At 37.8% G+C, this 21,298-nt stretch overlaps 1 protein-coding gene across 4 annotated transcripts in view; it reads left to right on the top strand.

Annotated features, from left to right (window-relative positions):
- The window catches only part of STIM1 (stromal interaction molecule 1), a 189,102-nt gene that overhangs the window by 112,677 nt on the left and 55,127 nt on the right, over positions 1-21,298 (top strand). For all 4 annotated transcript variants that reach the window (XM_036904196.2, XM_036904197.2, XM_036904199.2 and 1 more), the window contains exon 3: positions 8,100-8,214. In XM_036904196.2, coding sequence (XP_036760091.1) covers positions 8,100-8,214 — 115 coding nt within the window. The remainder of the gene's footprint in view (positions 1-8,099; positions 8,215-21,298) is intronic.

The following is a 21,298-nucleotide window of genomic DNA, read 5'->3' on the forward strand; positions in this document are numbered from 1 at the left end:
AGGAGATGTCACAGTTTCCCAGCCTTTGCCATTCTGGCCAGGTACCTAGCAAGCTGCAACTTTAAATGCTGCCTGTGGAATTTGATTTGTGTCATGTTCCAATATCATGGTCTAAGGACATCAGAGATGATTCCATGACAAAGACTGACCTTTATCATCAGCCTCAGAGAGATTATCTGTGCTTGCTTAAGTGCTAGGTGCTGGATATATAGGAGTACAAGGAAAAGTAAAGTTTCTGCCTTGGAAGAAGTTCCTCTAGTGGTGGGAATGGCCATGTAAATAGATGAGGATACTTCAGTAGGATAAATGAATACTGTGATGGAGTCACAGATGAGGAAGGTTTAAGTTATTTTTACCCATGTACAGAGTTGCTGACATGTAATTTGGGTCTGAAGAGATGACTAGGAATGCCTAGGAGAAGGAGAGTGTTTTAGGTAAGAGAATAGCATGTATAAAGACATTAGTCTGGTAAAGAGCCTGATTCTTTCAGGGGTTTCAGGGAATTTCAAGTAATTCATTATCACTGGGGATGAGAAGAAGTGGCAGATGATGTAGCAACAAAGGCAGGTAGCAGCCAGCCCACACAGTGTCTTGCATAAGGTTGTAAAATTTCAATTTTAAATGGAGTTAAATCTTTCAAAGTAAGAGTCATAGAACAGAACAGAAAGGACCCTAGAGGCAAGTAGATTATAGTGCCTTGTCTTCATTTTCTCTATTGCTGATCTCTTGGCACATGGCCTTTATATAGCAAACACTTAGGAAATATCCATCTTCTACCTCCTCTATGGGTCTCCTTTATATAGGAGAAGACAGCATCACTGTAATAGTAAGGTCCAGGATTGCACATTCATAATATATTTATATCCCTCTTATAATATATTAAATGCATTAATATTTAGGAAAGCTTAATTCACACACAGAAGAGTTTGTTTATGACAGGCACTATTTTAAGTTCTTTATGCAAATTAATTCATTAATAATACCCTCAACATTTTGTAGTTTTATACTACTTTGTAGAAGCTTCTTTGTACTGTGTAGTAATATGTACTACTATGTACAAAACAATGAAGTTTTGTACTGTTATTTCCATTTTACAAATGATGTGCATGATACACCAAAAGCAAATGGTAGGACCAGGATTAAACCCAGGCAGCTTGGCTCTAGAATCCAGCTGTAAACCATAATGCTATATGGAATCCAAGCCAGTATAACCCTCTGGCTCCTAGATGAGTATCTTTGTTTTAGATTGGCTGTCAGTTTGGGGACCTTTTTTTCTTTTGTGTAGTAGACGTAATAAACATTGACTAGCTATGGTAAGCTAAGTACTCTGCTGTGTATTATAAGGGCAAACTCAAGTGAGACACTCATTCAGCTATTTAATAACTATATGTCTTGCTCTGTGCCAGGCCCTATGCTTGGAGGTAGGCCTTCACAGCAAATTAATTATTCATTTAGGTGTTCCAGAGAATTTTCAAGATGCTGGATAAAGAGATAAATGACAAATAAAATACAGTTTCTATATTTGAGTTGCTTAGGGAGAGTAAGGGGGTAATTAAATAGTAATTATAGTATAATGGAATAAGTACTGTCATGGACGTATACCTTGAGAACTAAGAGAACAAATAGCAAAGGATGATTAACTTGCCTAGGAGAGGTCTGGTAAACTTCACAGAGGCAGTGCCTTTTTCTTTAGCAGATAGAGAGAGAAAAGACTTTAACTGGAGCACCTTATTTAAAGGCTAAGAGGTATAAGATAGCATGGTTTGTTCAAGAAGCCTGAAGTGGCTTGATGTGTCTAGAGCAAATGTTGGCAAACTTTTTCTATAAAGGACCAGTTAGTCAGTATTTTAGGTTTTGCTGGCTATACAGTCTCTTGTCACAACAATTCAACTTTGTCTATATAGCATGAAAACAGTTATAGACAGGACATAAATGAATGAGCGTGGCTATGTTCCTTCCAGTAAAACTTTATTTACAGAAACAATCGGCAAGCTGGATTTGGCCCATAGCCATAGTTTCCCTGACCCCTGGTCTGGAGTGTAGGTGTTGGGCAGAGAGAGAGAATGGCCAGGAAGCTAACTAGGAAGTTAGTCTGTGGGCCAGATTATAAAAGGCCTTGAGTGTGAGGCCAAGAATCTAGGGCTTTATCCTGATGGCAGTGGGGAGCCATGAGATTTTAAGTAAGTGCGTTGATATAGTTAGATTTGCACTTTACAGAGGTCATTCTGGTGGCTAATATGGCAGATGCTCTGGCAGAAGTGAGACTAGATGCACAAAGATGAATGAGAAATGACTGTCCTCTCCCTGCCCTCGAGGAATAGCTTCTGATCTCACGGGACAGATGCTTCACTCCTGAGACATCCACGTTCCAGCACTCTGTACAAATGGCATTTAGAGTGGTTGTAGCTAAAATGTGGGTCCTTGTTAGATGTTCAAGAAGCAAATGAGAGGATTCTCCAGTCTGAGGTATGTTTCTTGTAGGTTCTAAATATTGTGTTGTGGGGGAAGTGGGAGTGGAGGTGGTGTCGTTTGCTTTGGGAGACATGGAAGGTGAGCAGAGGGAACAAGGTTGCAAAGGGGAGACAGGAGTAATTGATTGTAAGGAAGAACTCAGGAAACCTGCCAGGATCCTTGTACCCAAAGATGTGCTGCTCCTCTTCCAGGTTTACAGCAGTGAATTCTGTTCACTGATGAACCTGGCTGGGCCTATTTTGTTGTGATTCCTAGAGGGATGTCTCCCACTCTGTTGGCTTTCACCCACAACCCCTTCACTACTGCCTCACCTGGGTGGTTTTGCATGCTTTGTACCATGGTCATGGAGATCACTTTTCTAAGCTCATAGAGCTAAATATATCTAGCGACAGCTGGTCCCTTGGCTCTTCAAAGAGCTATTAGCTGTAGCTCTAGCCAATGCTGCATTCTCCACGGTAAGACACGAGTTTTAGGGAGCCTCCTTAGGCCTTCCTGAGAGAAGGGCTGCTTGTTCTGAGTCTGAAATAGTAATCCTTGTTGTGGGAACCAGAAGTTGCCTCTTTGGTCTTGTTTTGTTTTTTTGTTCTTGTTACTTTGAAACTTTGTCTTAAATAAGACTTCAGCTATTAGCTGGATGTGGGACAATGTTCAGAATAAAATGTTGTAATGCTTTCCTCAAGTATATTGGACTTTAGAGTTCTAGCTCAGGACTACATTCTTGTATGCCATGTTTATGGTGGGTAACTGGGACCTTCTATCAAAGGGCATATGGTTTGGTAGAGGGAAGAAAAATATAATAAGACTGATAAGGATATACATAGGGGCTGTGGGAATACCCGAACAGTCACCTTTAATAAGAAGCTTTTTGTCTTATTTTTATATCCTTATCTCCTTCCAATAATAATCACAACTGACATTCAAGTTGTGCTTTAAAACTTACAGAGTTTTGTCTACATCAGGAATCACAAGCTCTATGTCTCTGAGGTGCCAAGGGTATCATAACTGAGGAAAGTGGGCAGTATAAGTGCACCTACGTAAATCTGTGAGTGATATGAGCTGTGGTAAACTGTAGAGCATACTTCAGAAGAGTGCAGCTGCTGCTCAGCCCTGGTAGATTGTTGCCAGGTACATATATGAAACCAAGAGTGATGCCTAGGGGTGAGGGCTAGAGGCCCTCATTATCTCCCTCATCACCCACTCCTCCATCCTGAGGGTGTCCCAGATTCCAACTTTATGTAGTATTCTTTGATATGGACAATTGATTTTTTCTTAATTTTAGGTAAAATGTGAATAGAAACAGCTTCATAAAATGTTGCATTTTAAAATTAATTTGTAATGTACAATATATGTAAAACAATATGCTTGCTATGCAAGCACAGCCTCATGACAAGTCCCTTAACCACCACCCTCACTTCCAATCAAATTGAAGCCCTTAAGCTTCTCCTAATTAAAATTCTAAAGTTGTCAGTGGAGCTCAGTGTTCCTAGATAATTAAAATTTTTTTTAAGATAGTCAGAAAAGCTGGACTTTCTTAGTGAAATTTTTAATTATAGGTTTGATTTATAAAATCCTCTGTAGGGTGTTAAAAGACATATGCAAAGGCAGTTAATGATTTCTGTAAACATGTCTCATTTACTCCTTATCATACTCAAATGAGAGAGAGAATTAGCCCTTATTTTGAGGGGTAAGTGGCTTGCCTGAAAGTGACTCAGGAAGTAAGGGGTCTATTCCTATAGGTTCTGAACTCTTACTAGACACTGCCTTTCCTTCTTTTAATGCCTGATTATTGCAGCCTTACTTTGTTCTCTAAAGACTTCCACTCAGCATCAGGCCTCTCCTTTAGGTGGAGCTTCTGTCATCCCACGTGCCTCATTTGGCACCATCTTCTTTCTGGCCTTGTTCTCTGACTCCACTCCATCTTTATATGTTTTGTGGCCCTAATAGAGCCTATACAATCCTCTATGTAGATTTTCTTGTGCTTTCTTCCCATGAGCTTCTTTGCTCTCCATATACCTTACTGATCAGACTTGGCTATAAAAAGCAGTCTATTTCTCGTTTGTTCCCTGTAAACAGCTGGTAGTTCTTAATCCTGGAGCTAGCTGGTAATGGGTGAAAATGCCCTTACTTGGACATTTTGGTATTTCTGCTCCTGTGGCCTGCAAATGATATCTGTTTTAGATTAATAGGGCCTGGGGTAAAGCCTGGAAGGACCAAAGTAGGGTTACTTTAAAGGACCGGATGAATCAAAACTAAAACAGAATGAAGATTACAGATTTGATTTCTTCAAAATATTTTCAAAACCTGACAACTTCTCATTACCCCCCCCCACTCCTACCTTGTTTCAAGCCATTAGCTCATACCTGGATTATTGCAAAAGCCACCTGACTGGTTTCTCTGCATTAGCCCTTGCCCTCCTGTGGTCTGCTTCTCAACATAGCATTAGAGGAATCCTTTTAAAAATGTAAATGTGATCATGTCCCACCTCAGTTCACATTCCTCCAACAGCTTCCATCTAAGCATAAAAATCAAAGTCCTTATAATGGCCTACTTGCCCTTTGTGACTGGACACCTGTTGCTTCCTACTAGTTAATCTCCTACTAGTCACCCCCTCACTCATTTCTCTTCAGCCAAACTGGCCTCCTTGTGGTTCTTTGAACACACCAAACATGTTCTTGCCTCAGGGTCTTTGCATTTACCATTCCCTATTCTTTGGGTACTCTTCCAATTATTTTGCTTTTCTTTCTCCAAAATCTCCTTTAGATATTTGCTTAAAAGTCACCTCCTAAATGAGACCTTCCTTGACTCCTCTAATTAAAATGACAAGCCACTAATACCACTAGTCTTGGTATCCTTAGCCCTCTTCTCTGCTTTGCAGAAATTATTATCTTTCTCACCCAAATAGGATGTTAGCTCAGTGAGGACAAAGATTTGTACTATTTTGCTTCCTACTTGCTGCATTTCTAGTGCCTGGAACTGTATGCTTGGCACATAGAAAGCTTGTATTTGTTGAATAAATAAATGAGTGAATTTCTGCTTCTGGAATTGTTGTCTCAGACTGCTTTGTCACTGTGTTTCCCTGAGATGCCCCAGCGTGTGGTGTTGAAAGTCTAACCATCTCATCACTTAGGTCCCCTGTGAGGGCAATTAGACTATATATAAAATTACTAAAATTGTGTGAAGACTAATGTTGAAAAATATAAGCTAAGATTTGTAAGAGGTATCTTGAAATAGAAGAGCCAGGGGAAGAAAGGGACCGGACATTAGAAGTTTTTTAAAGTAAATTAGAACTATAATAAAAATAGTCAAGTGCTAGCACAAAAATAGAAATATTTCTAGTGCAAAAGAACGGAGAGGCTAAAAATACACTAAACTATACATAAGAACTTAATTTGCATTAAATAGCATTTTTCAAAAAGGAATGATCTAAATTTCAGATAATTTAAAAAATGGGGTTGGAATAACAGGGTGGCAACTTGGGGAAAATAAATGTTAAGATTCACAACTTATATAATAAGTTGAATATCAGATGGCCTAAAAGGCAGACCATTAAAAAAACCAAAAAGTATTTTACTCAGTTTACTTTTCTAAGAATTGACAAAATCTCCTTTCTCTGGGCTCTTCATCATGTCACCTACTTACTCCTTATTAAAAAGTTGATTCTCTTACCAATTTCAAATGACACTGGAGAGCTGGAGAACCTAACTCTCAGGTGTGAGATTACCTCAAATTTAGTTGGGGCCTGAGGCACAAAGAACTGTTAACCAACACGTGTGAGCACTGTTTTCACCTCCTCAGCTCACGAGAGGTCTCGATTTCCCTCTATCAACCTAGGGATCGTAGGTAGGCCATACCTGTGCTCCAGCTAGTAGACTGCATTAGAGCTATACTTCAATAGGTAGCCCTTAGCCACATGTGTCCATGTAAGTCTAAATTAATCTTTTAAAAATTTCTATTCTTTAGTCACACTAGCTACATTATGAGTTGTCTAAACCTGACAAAAGTTACATGTGCCTCATGGTGACTTTGTGGACAGGACAAATATTGAACACTTCCATCACTGCAGAAAGTTGTATTGTATAGTGCTAGCATTATAGTTGTGGACGCTGCCAAGTTCCTTGTACTCAGCAGCTTATATTCTGACTAGGTTGAGAGTATTCCATTGTGGACTATCTTCAGACTTCTCTCCTAGAATCTGCAAAACCCAGGGGAGGAATTCACCCCTTGATTATGGGTCTAGGGAATCTGGGACCTTACTGTCAATCAACTTTTCATTTAGTCAACAACATTTACTGACATTTCTCTGGTTTGAACCCTTTTCTGGACCCCAGAAATAAAGAAAGATGGATAAGAGACATTTCTTGAGAATCCTGCCAAAGTGTGTTTTTGTGAGAGTAGTGATCAGAATTGCCTATTTATTTGATGTTTGAAGCTCTGGATGGAAAACAGTGAGGAGTGTTCAATCCTGTACATATGAATGAGGTTAAGGAATGAGTATCTACGAAGTTAATCACCAGTTAAATTTCTAAAAGCTTTCATTTCTTTTGTTTTTCTTCTTTCCTGTTAAGAGTATATTATGAACAGAAATCTAAAGGACGGTATATCTAGTGCAGGGGAACAATTTGTACTATAAAGTGAGATGTCTTGGGTTGGAATACTAACTCCATTACTTATCACCTCTGCAGCTACAACATTTATTTTGTCAGGTATCTGCAATCTGAGCAGGGCTCAGAAGGGACAGCTCATCTGTATCCACTTGGCATTAGATGAAGTGACTTAAAAGCCAGGGGCTGGAATCACCTGAACTTTCAGGCACTCAGTGTCTGACTCTTGGGCTGGAAGATTCAGACAGAAGGGGTGACTCAGACATCTCTCCTTGTCTCTGTGTAGTCTTTCCACTGGATCTCTCCAGCATGGTGTCTTCAGGGTAGCCAGGCTTCTTACATTTGGCTCCAGGCTTCCAAAGCATTTGTCCCAGAAGGGAGAGAGCCAAGTGGAATCCGTATTGCCTTTTCTAAACTAGCCTTGGAAGTCACTCTACATCCCTGCTGTCACATTCTGTTTGTTAGAAGATGAGTCAATAATGTACCCTACATTCAAGGGGAGAGGAATTCACCTTTTGTGGAAGGATTGTCAAAGCATTGTGGACATATTTAAAATCCATCATAGCAAGTAATTTAACCTCTCTAAACTTAATGTGATTTGGGGCAAGTTGCATCATTTTCAAGATTATCACTCTTTTCATTTGTAAAATAGGTGTGATAATTCATTGGTTGTGAGTGTTAGATGAAAAAATATTATAGAAGTTCTTGGAATATTGCTTAGTGTATGAATAAATGCTCAAAAATTATTAATTATTCCTCTCCTTCCCTATTCTAGCTTAATGAATTCCAATTAACTATAATTTATTATCTTTCATAATTTAAAAGAAGGAATTTCTTATTCATATTTTTTTTTCAAGTGAAACATGTAACAAAGAAGAAAAGGCAGTCTAGTTAGCAGCCAGGACATATACACTGGAAAGATACATGAGTGAAGTGATACTCTAGTGCACTGGGCAGTTGGGATGTACTATGGATAGCTAGATCCTCCCAGGTATCTCTGGTGACTTGTATGCTTTTCCTTCACAGTTCCTGAGGGAAGACCTCAATTACCATGATCCGACAGTGAAACACAGCACCTTCCATGGTGAGGATAAGCTCATCAGCGTGGAGGACCTGTGGAAGTCATGGAAGTCCTCAGAAGGTAATGGTTGTCAATGCTAGTTGTTGGAAGGTTTAGAGAAAAGAGAAAAGAGTCTGCAACTTGGCCTTGAAAGGATATGAGTATAAAATGGTTAGTTAAGAGCAAATTATTGGCATGGTTCTATATATAATCAGTGAATGAGACAGAATATAGTCATCAAGCTGGGAATGGGAGAAGGTGCTCCAAACAGTTGGAATTCTTCATTAGAATATTAATTAATTCCATCCTACCTCCCTTCCAGCTTCTGATGCTTCATCTCCAGAGATAAGGAGCTTGCTGACCTTTTGAGGCAGCTCCTTTCTTCTGTACCTCCCAAGTTGGTCCCGGCTCTACTGAGTCCTAGATGATTCAAAGATTGGGTAGAAGTAAGGTTGACTCTCCCCTGAGTCTTCTCTTTTTCAGGTTAAATAACCTTAATTATTTGAAGAAAATGTGTTTTCTCAGTTTTTTTTCTTACCTTGATTTCCTGGCTGTGAACACTATTGTTAATGTCTTTCTTAGATCATGGCTCATAGAGTTGGATGCAGACCCCCCAGGTATGGCTTGATCAACACAGAGTTGAGCAGAACTGGCAGCTTCTCATTTCTGGACCCTGTGTGTGTATTAATGCAGTCTGAGTAGATACTGGTGCCTTCAGCAGTCCCATCACTCTGCTGACTCATGTTGAGCTAACTTAATGAAAACTTTAGATCTTTTCCATGTGTACAACTGCTAAACCATTACTACCATTTTTTTTTTTTCCTGGAGCATTTGCTTTAGAGTTCAGAGTGAAATAGCATGTCTAATGGTGTGAGATTTGATGGGGAGGGAAGAACAGGGCTTTAACCTCCTCTCCATTTGTATCTGGGGCTAGAACTTCCTTGGATACAAACAAGATTGGGAGCAATCTCTTCTTAGGGTTTCATAGGGTAGGTCTTGATGCTTGGAAGGGCTAAACATAAGTGACCACCAGGATCCCTGCTTTTGCAGTTGAGGAACCTTAGGCCCGGATTTATAAAGTTGTTCATTGTCATGCATTTAGTAAATAGTGGAGTCAGGACTTAGACCTGGGCCTTCTCCTCTCTAGGTCAATGCTTTTCCATACCATCTTGTTTGAAACCACTGATCTGGTGGTAGAGAAAACCAGTTTTGGTAGGAATGGGCAGTTTCTATTTTTGTTTACATTCATACCTAGGATTATAGAATTTTAGATCTGAAAGTGATCATCTATAATGTAGATGGAGAACATTAGATTTGAAGCAGGAACACCTGAATTCTAATCCTGGTTCTTGGATGGACAGGCTGATATTTGTTATTAACTATGTTTTTATCAGTTTAGAAGAAGCGTAAGTTAGCTATACAGACAGCTTTCTGAAAACCTTTAGAAGCTGAGCAGTTTGTGGGGCTTTGTTTAATAGCTTTGGAGTGACTCAGGCTGTCTACTGATGAGAGATAAAGCAGTGAGATGATCTTTGGAATTATATCAGCACTGCCAGGAAAAATCTTCTATTAGTACCATTTAATTTTTGTTTTCTTTTTCTGTAGTAACATGAGGACATGGCGCCTGGGTTTTCAGAGTGGGTATTTTAATTAGGAACTTAGAATGAAAGATGGCAGGGAAAGCATTCCTGGCCTTCTCTGAAAGCTCACATAGAAGGAAAGGGAAAGTGACCAAGAGGTGGCAGAAACAGAGGGACTAAATCATACTAGAAAACAGCCCAAGATAACTTTTTTTGGTAAGAGCTTTATTTTTGGACTCAGCAACTACTTGGAGCACTTCCAAGAATGTTCTAAATGACAGAAAAATGGAAGACAATGGAGTGAGTTTTGAGGAGTTTTTCCCTATTACTGATGAGCAGGGAAGAACATTTCAATGCATGTAGCTCACAGCTAAGCTGGAAGTGACATGTATGTGTCATTGTAGGATTTGCCTACCATGCATCACGCCTGGTGGTTTGACAGACTTAAAGTGGGACTCTACTTGTATATTATTGCTCCTGATAATTTGCTTCATTATTCAGACCAAGGCTCCTAATCTCTCTGGAGTGATGATTTCCAGAGCTACAAAAAGCATGTAATATTCTGGCAGTGGCTCAAACTGGATGATCTGAGTTTACTAGATGAGGTAGATATCAGAAGTGTTCATTTGTGCACATTAACTGGCTAATATCAGTACCATTTATGTGGTTAGTGTTGTAAACATTTCTAACTAATGTTGGGAGCGAATCTTTCCTCTGTGTTATTTAGATTTTAACAGAGAAGTCTGATAATCTCTGCATTAGCCAGCTCTGGACTTTAATAACAAAAACAACTCAAAACCTACTCTAATATTTATAGTGTGTTTAATAAGTATTAGGTACTGTAATGAGTGCTTTACATATGTTAACTAATTTCTCACAAAAACCTTAAGAAATAAATACTATGATTGTTTCTATTTACAGAGAAGAAAATGAGGCAGAGTGAGTCAGTGAAATAATGTAATGTAATTCTGTCATTAACTACCCAGAGTTAGCGCAGACTTTACAAGTTAAAGACACAGTGCCCAACAAGACTGCCCTTACTTCAGACACCAATTCAGCTATAAGCTCTGGGTGTTCCCAGGCCACCTGTGATAGAGCCTGGACAGGAGTACCGCCTTTTTGAATAAGCCCACCCATCATCTCAAAAAGACCTAGGTTTCATCTTAGGCTACAAGCATTCTTTAGAAGATACGATAGCAAGCCATCAGCCCACCTTTTTCCTGACCTATCCCCTCAAAAGCCTACCAAAAAACCTGGCCATAAAAAGCCTCTTAGCCTGAAGAGAACCTTCTTTGTTCTGCTCACCAGAACAGAGGGGTCCCTCTCAGGTTAAGCAATAAACCTGCTTGGACTGTTGAGTTTGTATCCCTTCTTTTCCTTTTAATCTGTACTTTGACCAAATGGCTGCACAATTAGGGATCTCACTGTCCTTGGTGTGATAATTTGCTAAGTTACAGAACTCAGGAAAGTGCTCTACTTATGATTACAGTTTTATTATAAAAGATAAATATTAGGACTAACCAAAAGAAAAGACCACTAGGGTGAGGTCTGGATGTGGAGCTTCTGTGTTCTTTCCCCATGGAATCAGAACAAATCACCCTTCTGGCACATCAGTCATTAAAGTATTTGCTAAGCAGGAAGCTCAACTGAGCTTCAGTGTTCAGAGTTTACATAGGCATGGTTGATTAAATAATTGGCCCCGTGATTGAACTCAGTCTCCTTTTGCTCCCTGAAGTTTGGCTTAACATCGCCTGGCTCAAAACCCCAATTATCTAGTCACTTGGTTGGTTTTGCTGGTGACTAGCCCCAGTGAGAGTCATCTCCTTAGCATGAACTCAGGTGTGATCAAGGCGGCCTACTGTGAATAACAAAGATACTCCTACCCCCAGGGAAACTGACCTTAAGGCAAAGACCAGTCAAATTCTTTATTGTACAGAATTAAGTAATTAAGTAAGGAATAGTTGAACAATTAGGATTGATCAAGAACAAGGCAACTCCAGGGATCCCAGCAGCAGGATTGGGCCTAGGGACTAGGCTTTTTCTAATTGGCTACTTTCAGGTGTCTCAGCTTCATTCATTTATCATCTCTAAGTGTGTTTGCTGAAGAGCCGGATATGGTGGAGGGAGAATCAGATTGTGATACTTCAGATCACGGACTAATGTAGGGTGGTGGTAGTGAGAGAGTATGTGTGGGTATTGGGAGATACTGCAGTTGCCGATCCTTTAAGACCTTGTGAGGTAGGGGTGTGGCAGTTCTTTAAAGGAAGGGATGCCAGGTAAATTTTGTAGAATCTTTGAGAGATAGAATGGTTGTTTGCATATTTGAGCCAGTGGAAATAGTAACAGTGCTCTTTGTGGTGAGGGGTGGTAGGAGGCACTGACCTAAGAGGATTGCCTCCTAAAGCGTGGCTTCCATTCTTCTAAGCAACATGCATCATTACAGTTTCTTCTCCCCTTTCCTGGACACAACAAGATTTTAAAAGATGCTATTTGCTAAACAAAACATTTCTTAATAGTTTCCCCATTTTTATGGAACAAAGATGTCTTAACTATCAATTTTTATTCTAACTAAACAATATGATTCCAGCTAAAAAAGCAAAAGAGCCTGATATTCTAGTGTGACTCTGAACTTTGTCTTGAAAAAATGTTTATTTTCTACTTGGCTTTTGGAAATAATAAAATAAGCTTGCAGATCTCCAATGCTGTCTGTGCTGTTCTTTGTAGGACTGGATTTTTTGTAAGAGGTGGTGGAGCAGTACTAGAGAAACAGGAGGCTGTTAGGGAGAAAATCCAGCAGAGCTGACCTCTGTTGAGATATCACAGGTGGGGCCAGGTGGCATTGGACTTTTGTCTAAACCATTTCAAAAGTCAGAGTAATATAAAGGAGTTGGCATCTCTTTTTGCTTTTACATAAACCCAATAAGCAATATGTTTATTCTATTCTTCTAGCTATTTAAAAATTACTTTGCTAAGCAAACCTCCAAGTCACTTAGTTAAATGCCTCAGCCATTAGCTGTTAGTTGCTACGTTTCGGAGACAGATACACTTGACTTTTCCTTTCTCTTACGTTCTTTCAGATAATTTTTTTCCCAGTAACAAAAACAACTAGCATTGCTGCTGTTAACACTTATCACAGTCATATTCTATTTATATTAAATAGCTACTTGAGGATAAAAGACCTTACTTGTGTCCCCATTTAATAAAGGAAACTGAGCATCTCTCATTGATTTCTGTTACCAGCCCTGAGAATTCTAACTCTTTAATTATTTCATGTGCATCTCCTATGATACTGCCTTAGCTCAACTTCATCTTTTCAAGGGATTTATTGAGTAATTGACAATATAATAAGGTAAATATTTAAGGCATACAGTTTTTTAAGTTTTGGCATATGTATAAACTGACATCACAGTCAAGATAGTGAATATGTTCATCACCACTAAAAGTTTTCTCACAGAAAACTTTTTAAATCTCTTCCTCACTTTTCCCCAGACAACTAAGACATCTACTGATCTGCTTTCAGCCACTATAAATTTTTATTTTATACCATTTTATATAAATGGAATCATGTAATATGTGCTTTAAAAGTCTGGCTTCTTTCACATAGTATAATTAGAAACTCATTCATGTTGTTCGCAAATATAAATAGTTCATTTATTTTTACTGCTGAGTAGCTATACCATGGTTTATTTATCCATTTACCTGTTGGTAGACATGTGAATTTTTTCCAGTTTTTGGCTATTACAAATAAAGCTTCTATGAACATTCATGTACAGGTCTTTGGCTAGATCATATAGTAATATATATTTTCTGTGTGTATTGCCTGGTTTTTCTGTGTTCCTTTGCTAATATTACATTGATTAATTTTGAATGTCTGATCAACCCTGCATTCTTGGGAAACCCCACTTGGTCATAATACATTATGTTTTTACGATATAGTTGGATTCTATTTGCTAAAATTTTGCTTTGATTTTTTTGTATCTTTGTTATTGAGGAATATTAGTTTGTAGTTTTCTTTTCTTGTAATATCTTTGTGTTTGGTATCAAGGTAAGGCTGGCCTCATAGAATGAGTTGGGAAGTTTTCAATTTTTCAGATCAGTTCATGTAGAATAGGTATTACTTTTCCTTAAATATTTGGTAGAATTCATCAGTAAAACCATAAGAGACTGGAGTTTTCTTTGTGGGAAGGTTTTTAATGACAGTGTTAATTTCTTCATTAGGTATACCATGATTCAAGTGATTTACTTCTTGAGTGAGCTTTTGTAGTTTGTGTCTTCAAGGAATTTTTTCATTTCATTGAATTGTCAAATTTACTGTCATACATTTGTTCCTAATATTCTCTTATTATTCTTTATATATATTTTAAGTCTGTAATGATATCTCATTCCTGATATTGATAATTTGTGTCTTCTCTTTTTTTAACTGATCAATTTTGTTAAATGTTTTTTAATTTAATAGATCTTAGAGAGTTTGGTTTCAAGGATTTTCTTTATTATTGTCTATTTCATTGATTTTTTTACTTTGATCTTTATTATTTTCTTTCTTCTGCTTATTTTTGGTTTATATATTCTTATCTAGTTTGTTTAAGGTCATTGATTTGAGACCTTTTTTTTCTAATATAGGCATTTTAGTGCTATAAATTTCCCCAAAGTACTGCTTTAGCAGCATTTCACAATTATAGTATGTTGTGGTTTTTTGCTTTTTTCCCAACTGATTATTGATAGCATAAACAGAGTAAAAATACCTAAAATCAAAAAATAACTGGTGGTAAATCCTTATTCTCTCTTTCTCTCTCTCTATCTCTTTCTTTCTTTGTCTGATGTAGTCTTCCATAACTTTGTATCCCTTAATAATATGTTCCAATTTGATGCATTATTTTGCCCCGGAAAGACATACCTCTGATATCTGTCTTATGTCTTACATCCACCTCATATTAGTTCTTTACTATGGTAGATGATATGTTTTATTTTTAATTTCATTCACCTCAGAATACTTTCTATTTCCTTTTTTTGTCTTCTTCCATTTATTAGTTCATTTATAACTTCTTTTATGAGTTATTTAGAAGCATTTATTTAGTTTTTAAATACTGGAAGATTTTCTAGAGATTTTTCTGATACTGTTTTCCAGTTTAATCTCATTGTGGTCTGAGAACATACTTTGTATGGCTTGAGTCCTTAAAATTTTTTAAGACTTTTTTATGTCCCTGAACATGGTCTATCATGGTAAATGTTCCATGTGTACTTGGCTGTTACTGGGTGGAGTATTCTGTAAATGTCAATCAGGCTAATTTGATTGATGATGTTGTTCAAGTCTACTGTATCTTTGCTGATTTTATACCTACTTGTTCTATCAATTATTGAGAGACATTTAAATTTCCGACTATAATTGTGGATTTGCCTATTTCTCCTTGCAGTTAATTCTGTGTTTCCTTCATGTATTTTGAAGGTCTATTATTAAAAAAGTTTTTGTAATAGATACATAAAGATTTAGGATTATTATGTCTTTTTGATTCACTGACTTCTTTATTATTATGAAATGACCTTCTTTATCCCTGATAATATTCTTTGCTCTGAAACCTACCTTGACATTAAGATAGCTTTCTTTTGAATATTTTTAGCTTTGTGTATATTTCTTCATTGATATACTTTTAATCTACTTGTGTTTTTAAATTTAAAATGCATTTCTTATAGATAGCATATAGTTGGGTCTTGTATTTTTTTTGCAGTTTGATGATCTCTGCCTTTTAATTGGGGTGTTTAGAATATTTATTTAATGTAATTATTAATATGATTAAATTGGAGTCTATTATCTTGCAACTTGTTTTCTCTTTTTCCCTACTATTGTTTGTTCCCTTTTTCTGCCTTCTTTTAGATTGAGTATTTTTTATGATTCTATTTAACTTCTTTGTTGGAGTAACTCTGTTTTGTTATTTTAATGGTTGCTTTAGGAGATAAAATATGTATTTTTATTTCATAGTCTACCTTCAAGAGATATTGTTATACTTTGTCACATACAGGATAAGAACTTTACAATAGTGTACTTCCATTTTGTCCTTAACCTTAGTTCCATTCTCTGACTGCGGTCTAGAAATTCTCTCAATGTCATAAGCTAGGGCAGTTGTGTGATTTGCCTCATTTGCTTGCCCTCTCTCAAAGATCACTGTCCATTGTAGGCTGATGTCCAGTGTCTTGAAAACCATTGTTTCATATTTTCATATATTTTATCTTTTGATTTTTTTGGTTGTTTCGAAAGGGAGGATAAATTCCATCCCTGTTACCTAATCTTAGCCTGAAGCAGAAGTCTCAGCTTAATATTTTGCTTGGATGCTTTCATACTGTTCTTAGCCCACTCTAGCTGTACTGCAGTCTGTCCTTCAGTTGGTTCCAGAGAGATCTTTCTGAAATAAATATATGAACAGGTATCTGGTTTATTTTTCAATTGCTTCCCACTTTTAAGAAAATAATGAAACAAACATGCTGGGACACTAAATTTCTGGGTGGAATAAATTTTCTTAAATGGAACCCTGACAAATAAAGATACTTTTAAAGCTGTTCTAAGTAAATTCCTGTGTAGTTATATATAGTAATCATATGTTACTTTGAGAAGATAAATCTAGGCTTTTCTATGAGTCAGGTAACACTTGAGTGTGTGTACAGTTGAGCTTAGATCCCAACTGCTGTCTCATTTGGGACTCAGTAAACTAAGGTACTGAAAGCTAGAAATTATTATAGAAAATGCCATTGATTTTTATCATGTTTGTCTATGAGATGTTAGTGAAATGCGCCAAAATTGAAGGTACATTTGTAATCTCAAAATGAATTATCTTAGTTGGCATAAAAAGATCAATATGTACATTTAAATAAAAATCTGGTAATCTTCTTTTATATCCTGAAAGTTTCTTTATATTTTAATGCTGTGGTTCTCCATTCTGCCTTATTCACCTCTGTAGTGTTGGTTCCAGAAGGTACTATTTCCCCCCTACAATTTGTACAAACCTGCCTGCATTAAAAAAAAATTAACTGACTGTCTTCTGTATAGCGGTCATCACGCTGGATTAGATTAGCATACTAGGCCTGAGCTTATTTCTGTGATCCACTTATTTTCTTATATCCACTTGTCATCATGTCTCCTCTGTAGCTGCACTGATGTAGCTGCAGTTACTATGATATGTCATTCTCTTTCATCCCTTGATGCTTTCATATTTACTGTTCCCTCTGTCCTTCCTCCTTTATTGATCTTGTTAAGTCTTACTTGACAATTAAATTTCAACTTAAGTATCCTCTTCCTTAGGAAGTCTTCTTTGGAAACCACAGGCTAAGTTAGGTGTCTTCTTCTGTACTTCCACAGCTTCTTATGCCTATCCATCACAGAATTTAGCACACTAATTGCAATGATCTGTTCCCTGCCTGTTTTCCCCCAGACTGCTTGAGGGCATATATGATTATGTATCTTAATTCTTAGCATAGGGCCTGGCCCAGAGTAGGGATGTGGAAGACAAAGGTTTGTCCTTGGCTTCTACCATTTTGTGATCTTACACAAGATGTTTGGCTCATTTAACATTTCAAAGCCTGGGTTTCCCTTACTACTCTGCATCCATGTAGACTTGGTTTTTGACAGATAGCCTAGTGGGCTTATTATGATGCCTAGGTCATTCTTTTTGTAATTATTGTTCAGGGCTTGATAATAACATCATATTAGAAAATTAAGACTGCCTCACTCTAGGCATAGATGACATGCTGATAGTGAGAGCCAGAAGGAAACCTCCCAGACAATCCCCTGGTCTAGTCTACAAACTATTTTAGGGAGGGCCACTTTGGTAAGATTCTGTAGGTTTCTTTGGAGTGCTGTCCTCCAGAGTAGCCAGATAAGATGCTAGGCTTTGTGATGCCTTTTCTGACTCACTGTGGCAGTTAGTCATTCCTTTCTCTGTGACCCTACATCACCCCATATATCCCTCTGACCTATCACTTAATACACTGCATCATATGCATTTATTTTCTTGGATGTCTCCCTCTCTTGATGATGGAGGTCTTGATGAAGAGAGGTCTTGATGATGGCAATCATGCAGATTAATCTCTACTTAGTAACTTTCCCAGGACCTACTAAAGTAGAAGTCAGTGAAGCTTTGTGAAAGAATGAATAAATGAGTGGTGATAATAATAATAGCTAATATTTCTTTAGCACTTACTATATGCAAGGAGCTTGCCATATCTTCACTACACTCTTATGATGTAAGAACTCTGATACTCACCATTTTATAGGTGATGAAAATGAGGCATAGAAAGATTAAGTAACTTGCCCATGGTCTTAAATCTAGTTAAGTGGCAGATCCCAAGTTCAAACCAATTATAAAGTCTACATTCTTAACAACTGCTGTATCTGACTGGCTAACCAAAAGGCTGGCCAAAGGCTGACTAAGCGATCAACTAACTAACAGCCGTGTGAAGGAGAGGCAAAGAAAGTAGTGGCAACCTTCCTGCCAGACATAGTTTTTTTGGGATGTGGTTTGAAACCACTAAAGTAAATGAGGGCTTCATCTGGAGGCACCCACTGGTCCATTAGAGAAAAGAGATATGATTCAAGAGCCCATTTCTTACAGCTTATTCTTTCTCTGGCAAGAGAAAGGATTGGCCAAGGCCGAGGATCTGTCCTGGCATATCCCTTGAGGTATCAGTGTAGCACAAGTGCTAGGGAGTAATACTGTTCCATCTGCCTGGAATGCCTTTCCACCAAGTAATCACATGGCTTACACTATTTCATTTTCTGCTCGAATGTCAGAGAGGCCTCAAGAGAGAGCTTTTCTCTGATCTAATCTGATGTAGCAATGCTCTTCACCCTCATACTCTGCTTTATTTATTTTTATTGTACTTATCACTATGCAACATATAATTATTTGTTTATACTGTTTTAGTTTGTCTCTATTAGAATACAGCACTAGGGTTCTGTAACTCAGTTTTATATACTGTTGTATTCCTAGCTCCCGGCAAATAGGAGGTACTCAATAAATGTTTCCCCACTCCTCCACAATGAATGAATGATTTTTGGAATTTGAGACCAACTGCTTTTAGGAACCTTTAACATTGGCTTCAGCAGTGCCTCTCTGAGTAAAACCTGGAGTTGGTGTTCTCTGAACAGGCCCACACTTTATAGTTCTGTTTCTTTGTTCTCATTTCTTTTCTCTTGTGGACCTGCATCTCTATCCACCCAGATTCTGACCAGTCCTCTATATCTACCCCTTTTTGACTGAATATATATATATATATATGGAACAATTACTAATTGTAGCACTAATTACTACTGAGTTTGTATTGAATTGTAGGCATTTTCAAGTATATGAACTCATTTAATTCAACAACTCTGGGAGATAGGTATTGCTAAATTGTAATCTACATGCGTATAGGGATCTCTGTCTTCACCACTGCTCTGTTCCCAGTGTCTGGCATAAAGTAGTACAAAACAAATGTTTTGAATGATTAGGTGAATATTTTATAGAAAGGGAAATTAAGGTTCAGAATGGCTAGTTGATTTACCCAGGCTGGTCCATGGCAGACAGTATACAAATCAAGGCCTTCTAGCTTCGAGTCTTTTTTCTAATGTATTCTAAAGTAAAAATTCAGTGTTCTAAAAATGTCCAGGAACTTGGCAGTTTTGAGTAACTTTAGTATCTCAGAATAAAACAGGAAGTTTTTACTCATTTTATATAAAAATCTTTCTCAAATGTAAAAGATTTGAAACATAGTATGGAGGCCAGGATATATATCTTTCATATCTAAGAAGGTAATTGAACATGGATTTCTGGGGTTCTCTGCTGATATGCATAAGGTAAGTGTTTTTTTAAAAAAATTCCCCGCCCTTACTTCCATAAGAAATCTGTGCGAGAGGTGTGTTTTCTCTTAGTGAGAAAACAATGTAAATATTAATGGGATGTACAACAAATGATCTAGACCTACAGATTGCCATCATCTGTTTATTCATTTATTTGTGCTGATTCTTTTGTCCATTCAGTAAACTTCACAGAGTGCTTAGAATGATCTAGCTCTGTATTAGACATTGGGGAACATATAAATGGAAAAGACATGTTCCTTACTACCAAATTGCTTACAGCTTAATGGAGAAGCTTTCTTCTTCATTATTATTTATAACTAATTAATAACAATATAACATACATGTTAGAAAAGAAGTCTGTATAAGGAAAGTGATATGTCAGCAGAGAAAAGAGAGCTAGCTAGTACTTACTTTGAAGATTTTAGAAGAGGGGATTTTGAAATGGGCTCCAAAGAGTTTCAACAGTCTAAGATATAGAGCTGGGTTTTAAGGATTGGTTGGTGTTTAGCAGGCCAAGAAGAGAAAAAGAGCTTTTCTGGAAATAGCAGAGACCTAGAAGTCTGAGAGTAGTGTTCAAGGATGAATAAGTAAATAGTGCAAGATACTGATTCTAGATGAGGACTGCAGTTAAGAGGTACAGCACAGATAGCCTCCAGGGCAGAGCTGTGAAGGTCATCTCTGTCGGGGTCAGTTAGACTGTTAGCCCAGTGGTTTCTGACTGCACAAAATGAACAATTGGGTGTCACAAGAAAAAGCTAGAGCTTTTTTGTGTTTATATTGCATTTATTTTTATCTCTTCCTTTAATATCTATGTGTGTTTTATAATATACCTGATATTAGTACATGAATCTAATTTTTAAACAGATATTCATATATTGGCAATGTGTGGTAAAATTTTTTTACAGGTAGATTATGCCATTAAAAAGACTGGAAACCACAATTAGTCACCTTGGGCATTTCTCTTATGAAGTCCTATTGGTTGTGGAAAACTCCAGGGGGTGCACCGCCTTCACTGATTCTGTGTAGTAGTGTCATCTTGCTCAGAGACATAGTCTTTGATCTCTGTAAGGGCCACATGGATAGACTAAGGGCGATGAGAGACTTGCGACTTTAGGAGACTGTCTCTTGCTTGCAAGTCCTCCTGGGATTTGGACATGTGAGTCATTTGGAGCCTGTAAGCTCTTCTTGCCAAATTCCACAGTCTTCACTGACAGCCACAGCTCTCTGTACTTGATGTACCTTCTTCCTCACATTGGCCCAGGGATTCTTCCCATTTTCTCTTTTGCAATAAGAAAGTAAAACAAGACTTTTACCTTTTAACCTTAGGGGCAAGAGGCCCTGGTATCTCACCTTGATTTGTTCAGTGAGCTCTTCATGCTGGGACACAGGGTTGCCAACTGACAATGATGCAAATCATCCTGGCTTATTCTGTACAGACTGCAGTGACTCTGGGTGGGGAACACCGTGCTGCCAAGCCCTGCTTAGGTAGGCCGTCTGCCCAGGTAATAGAACAAATGATATATGGAATACAAAAGAACAAAACACAGCTGCCTTGAGGATTGCCCTGATGTGCTGAAGTCATTTTCCTTTTCCCTATAGCTTAGCTGTGTAGGGCCGATTCTGTTCAGAGTCCATCCTCGTTGGAGTGCAGTGGCCACCTTATGGACCCTCTGCCTCACCAATGCAGTCTAGTGTTTAGGGCAGTGGTTCTCAGCCGGGGGAAATTTTGTTCCCCAGAGAACATTTGGCAGTGTCTGGAGAC

This window comes from Manis pentadactyla, chromosome 9, assembly GCF_030020395.1.
Source record: "Manis pentadactyla isolate mManPen7 chromosome 9, mManPen7.hap1, whole genome shotgun sequence".
NCBI classification, from domain to species: Eukaryota; Metazoa; Chordata; class Mammalia; order Pholidota; family Manidae; genus Manis; species Manis pentadactyla.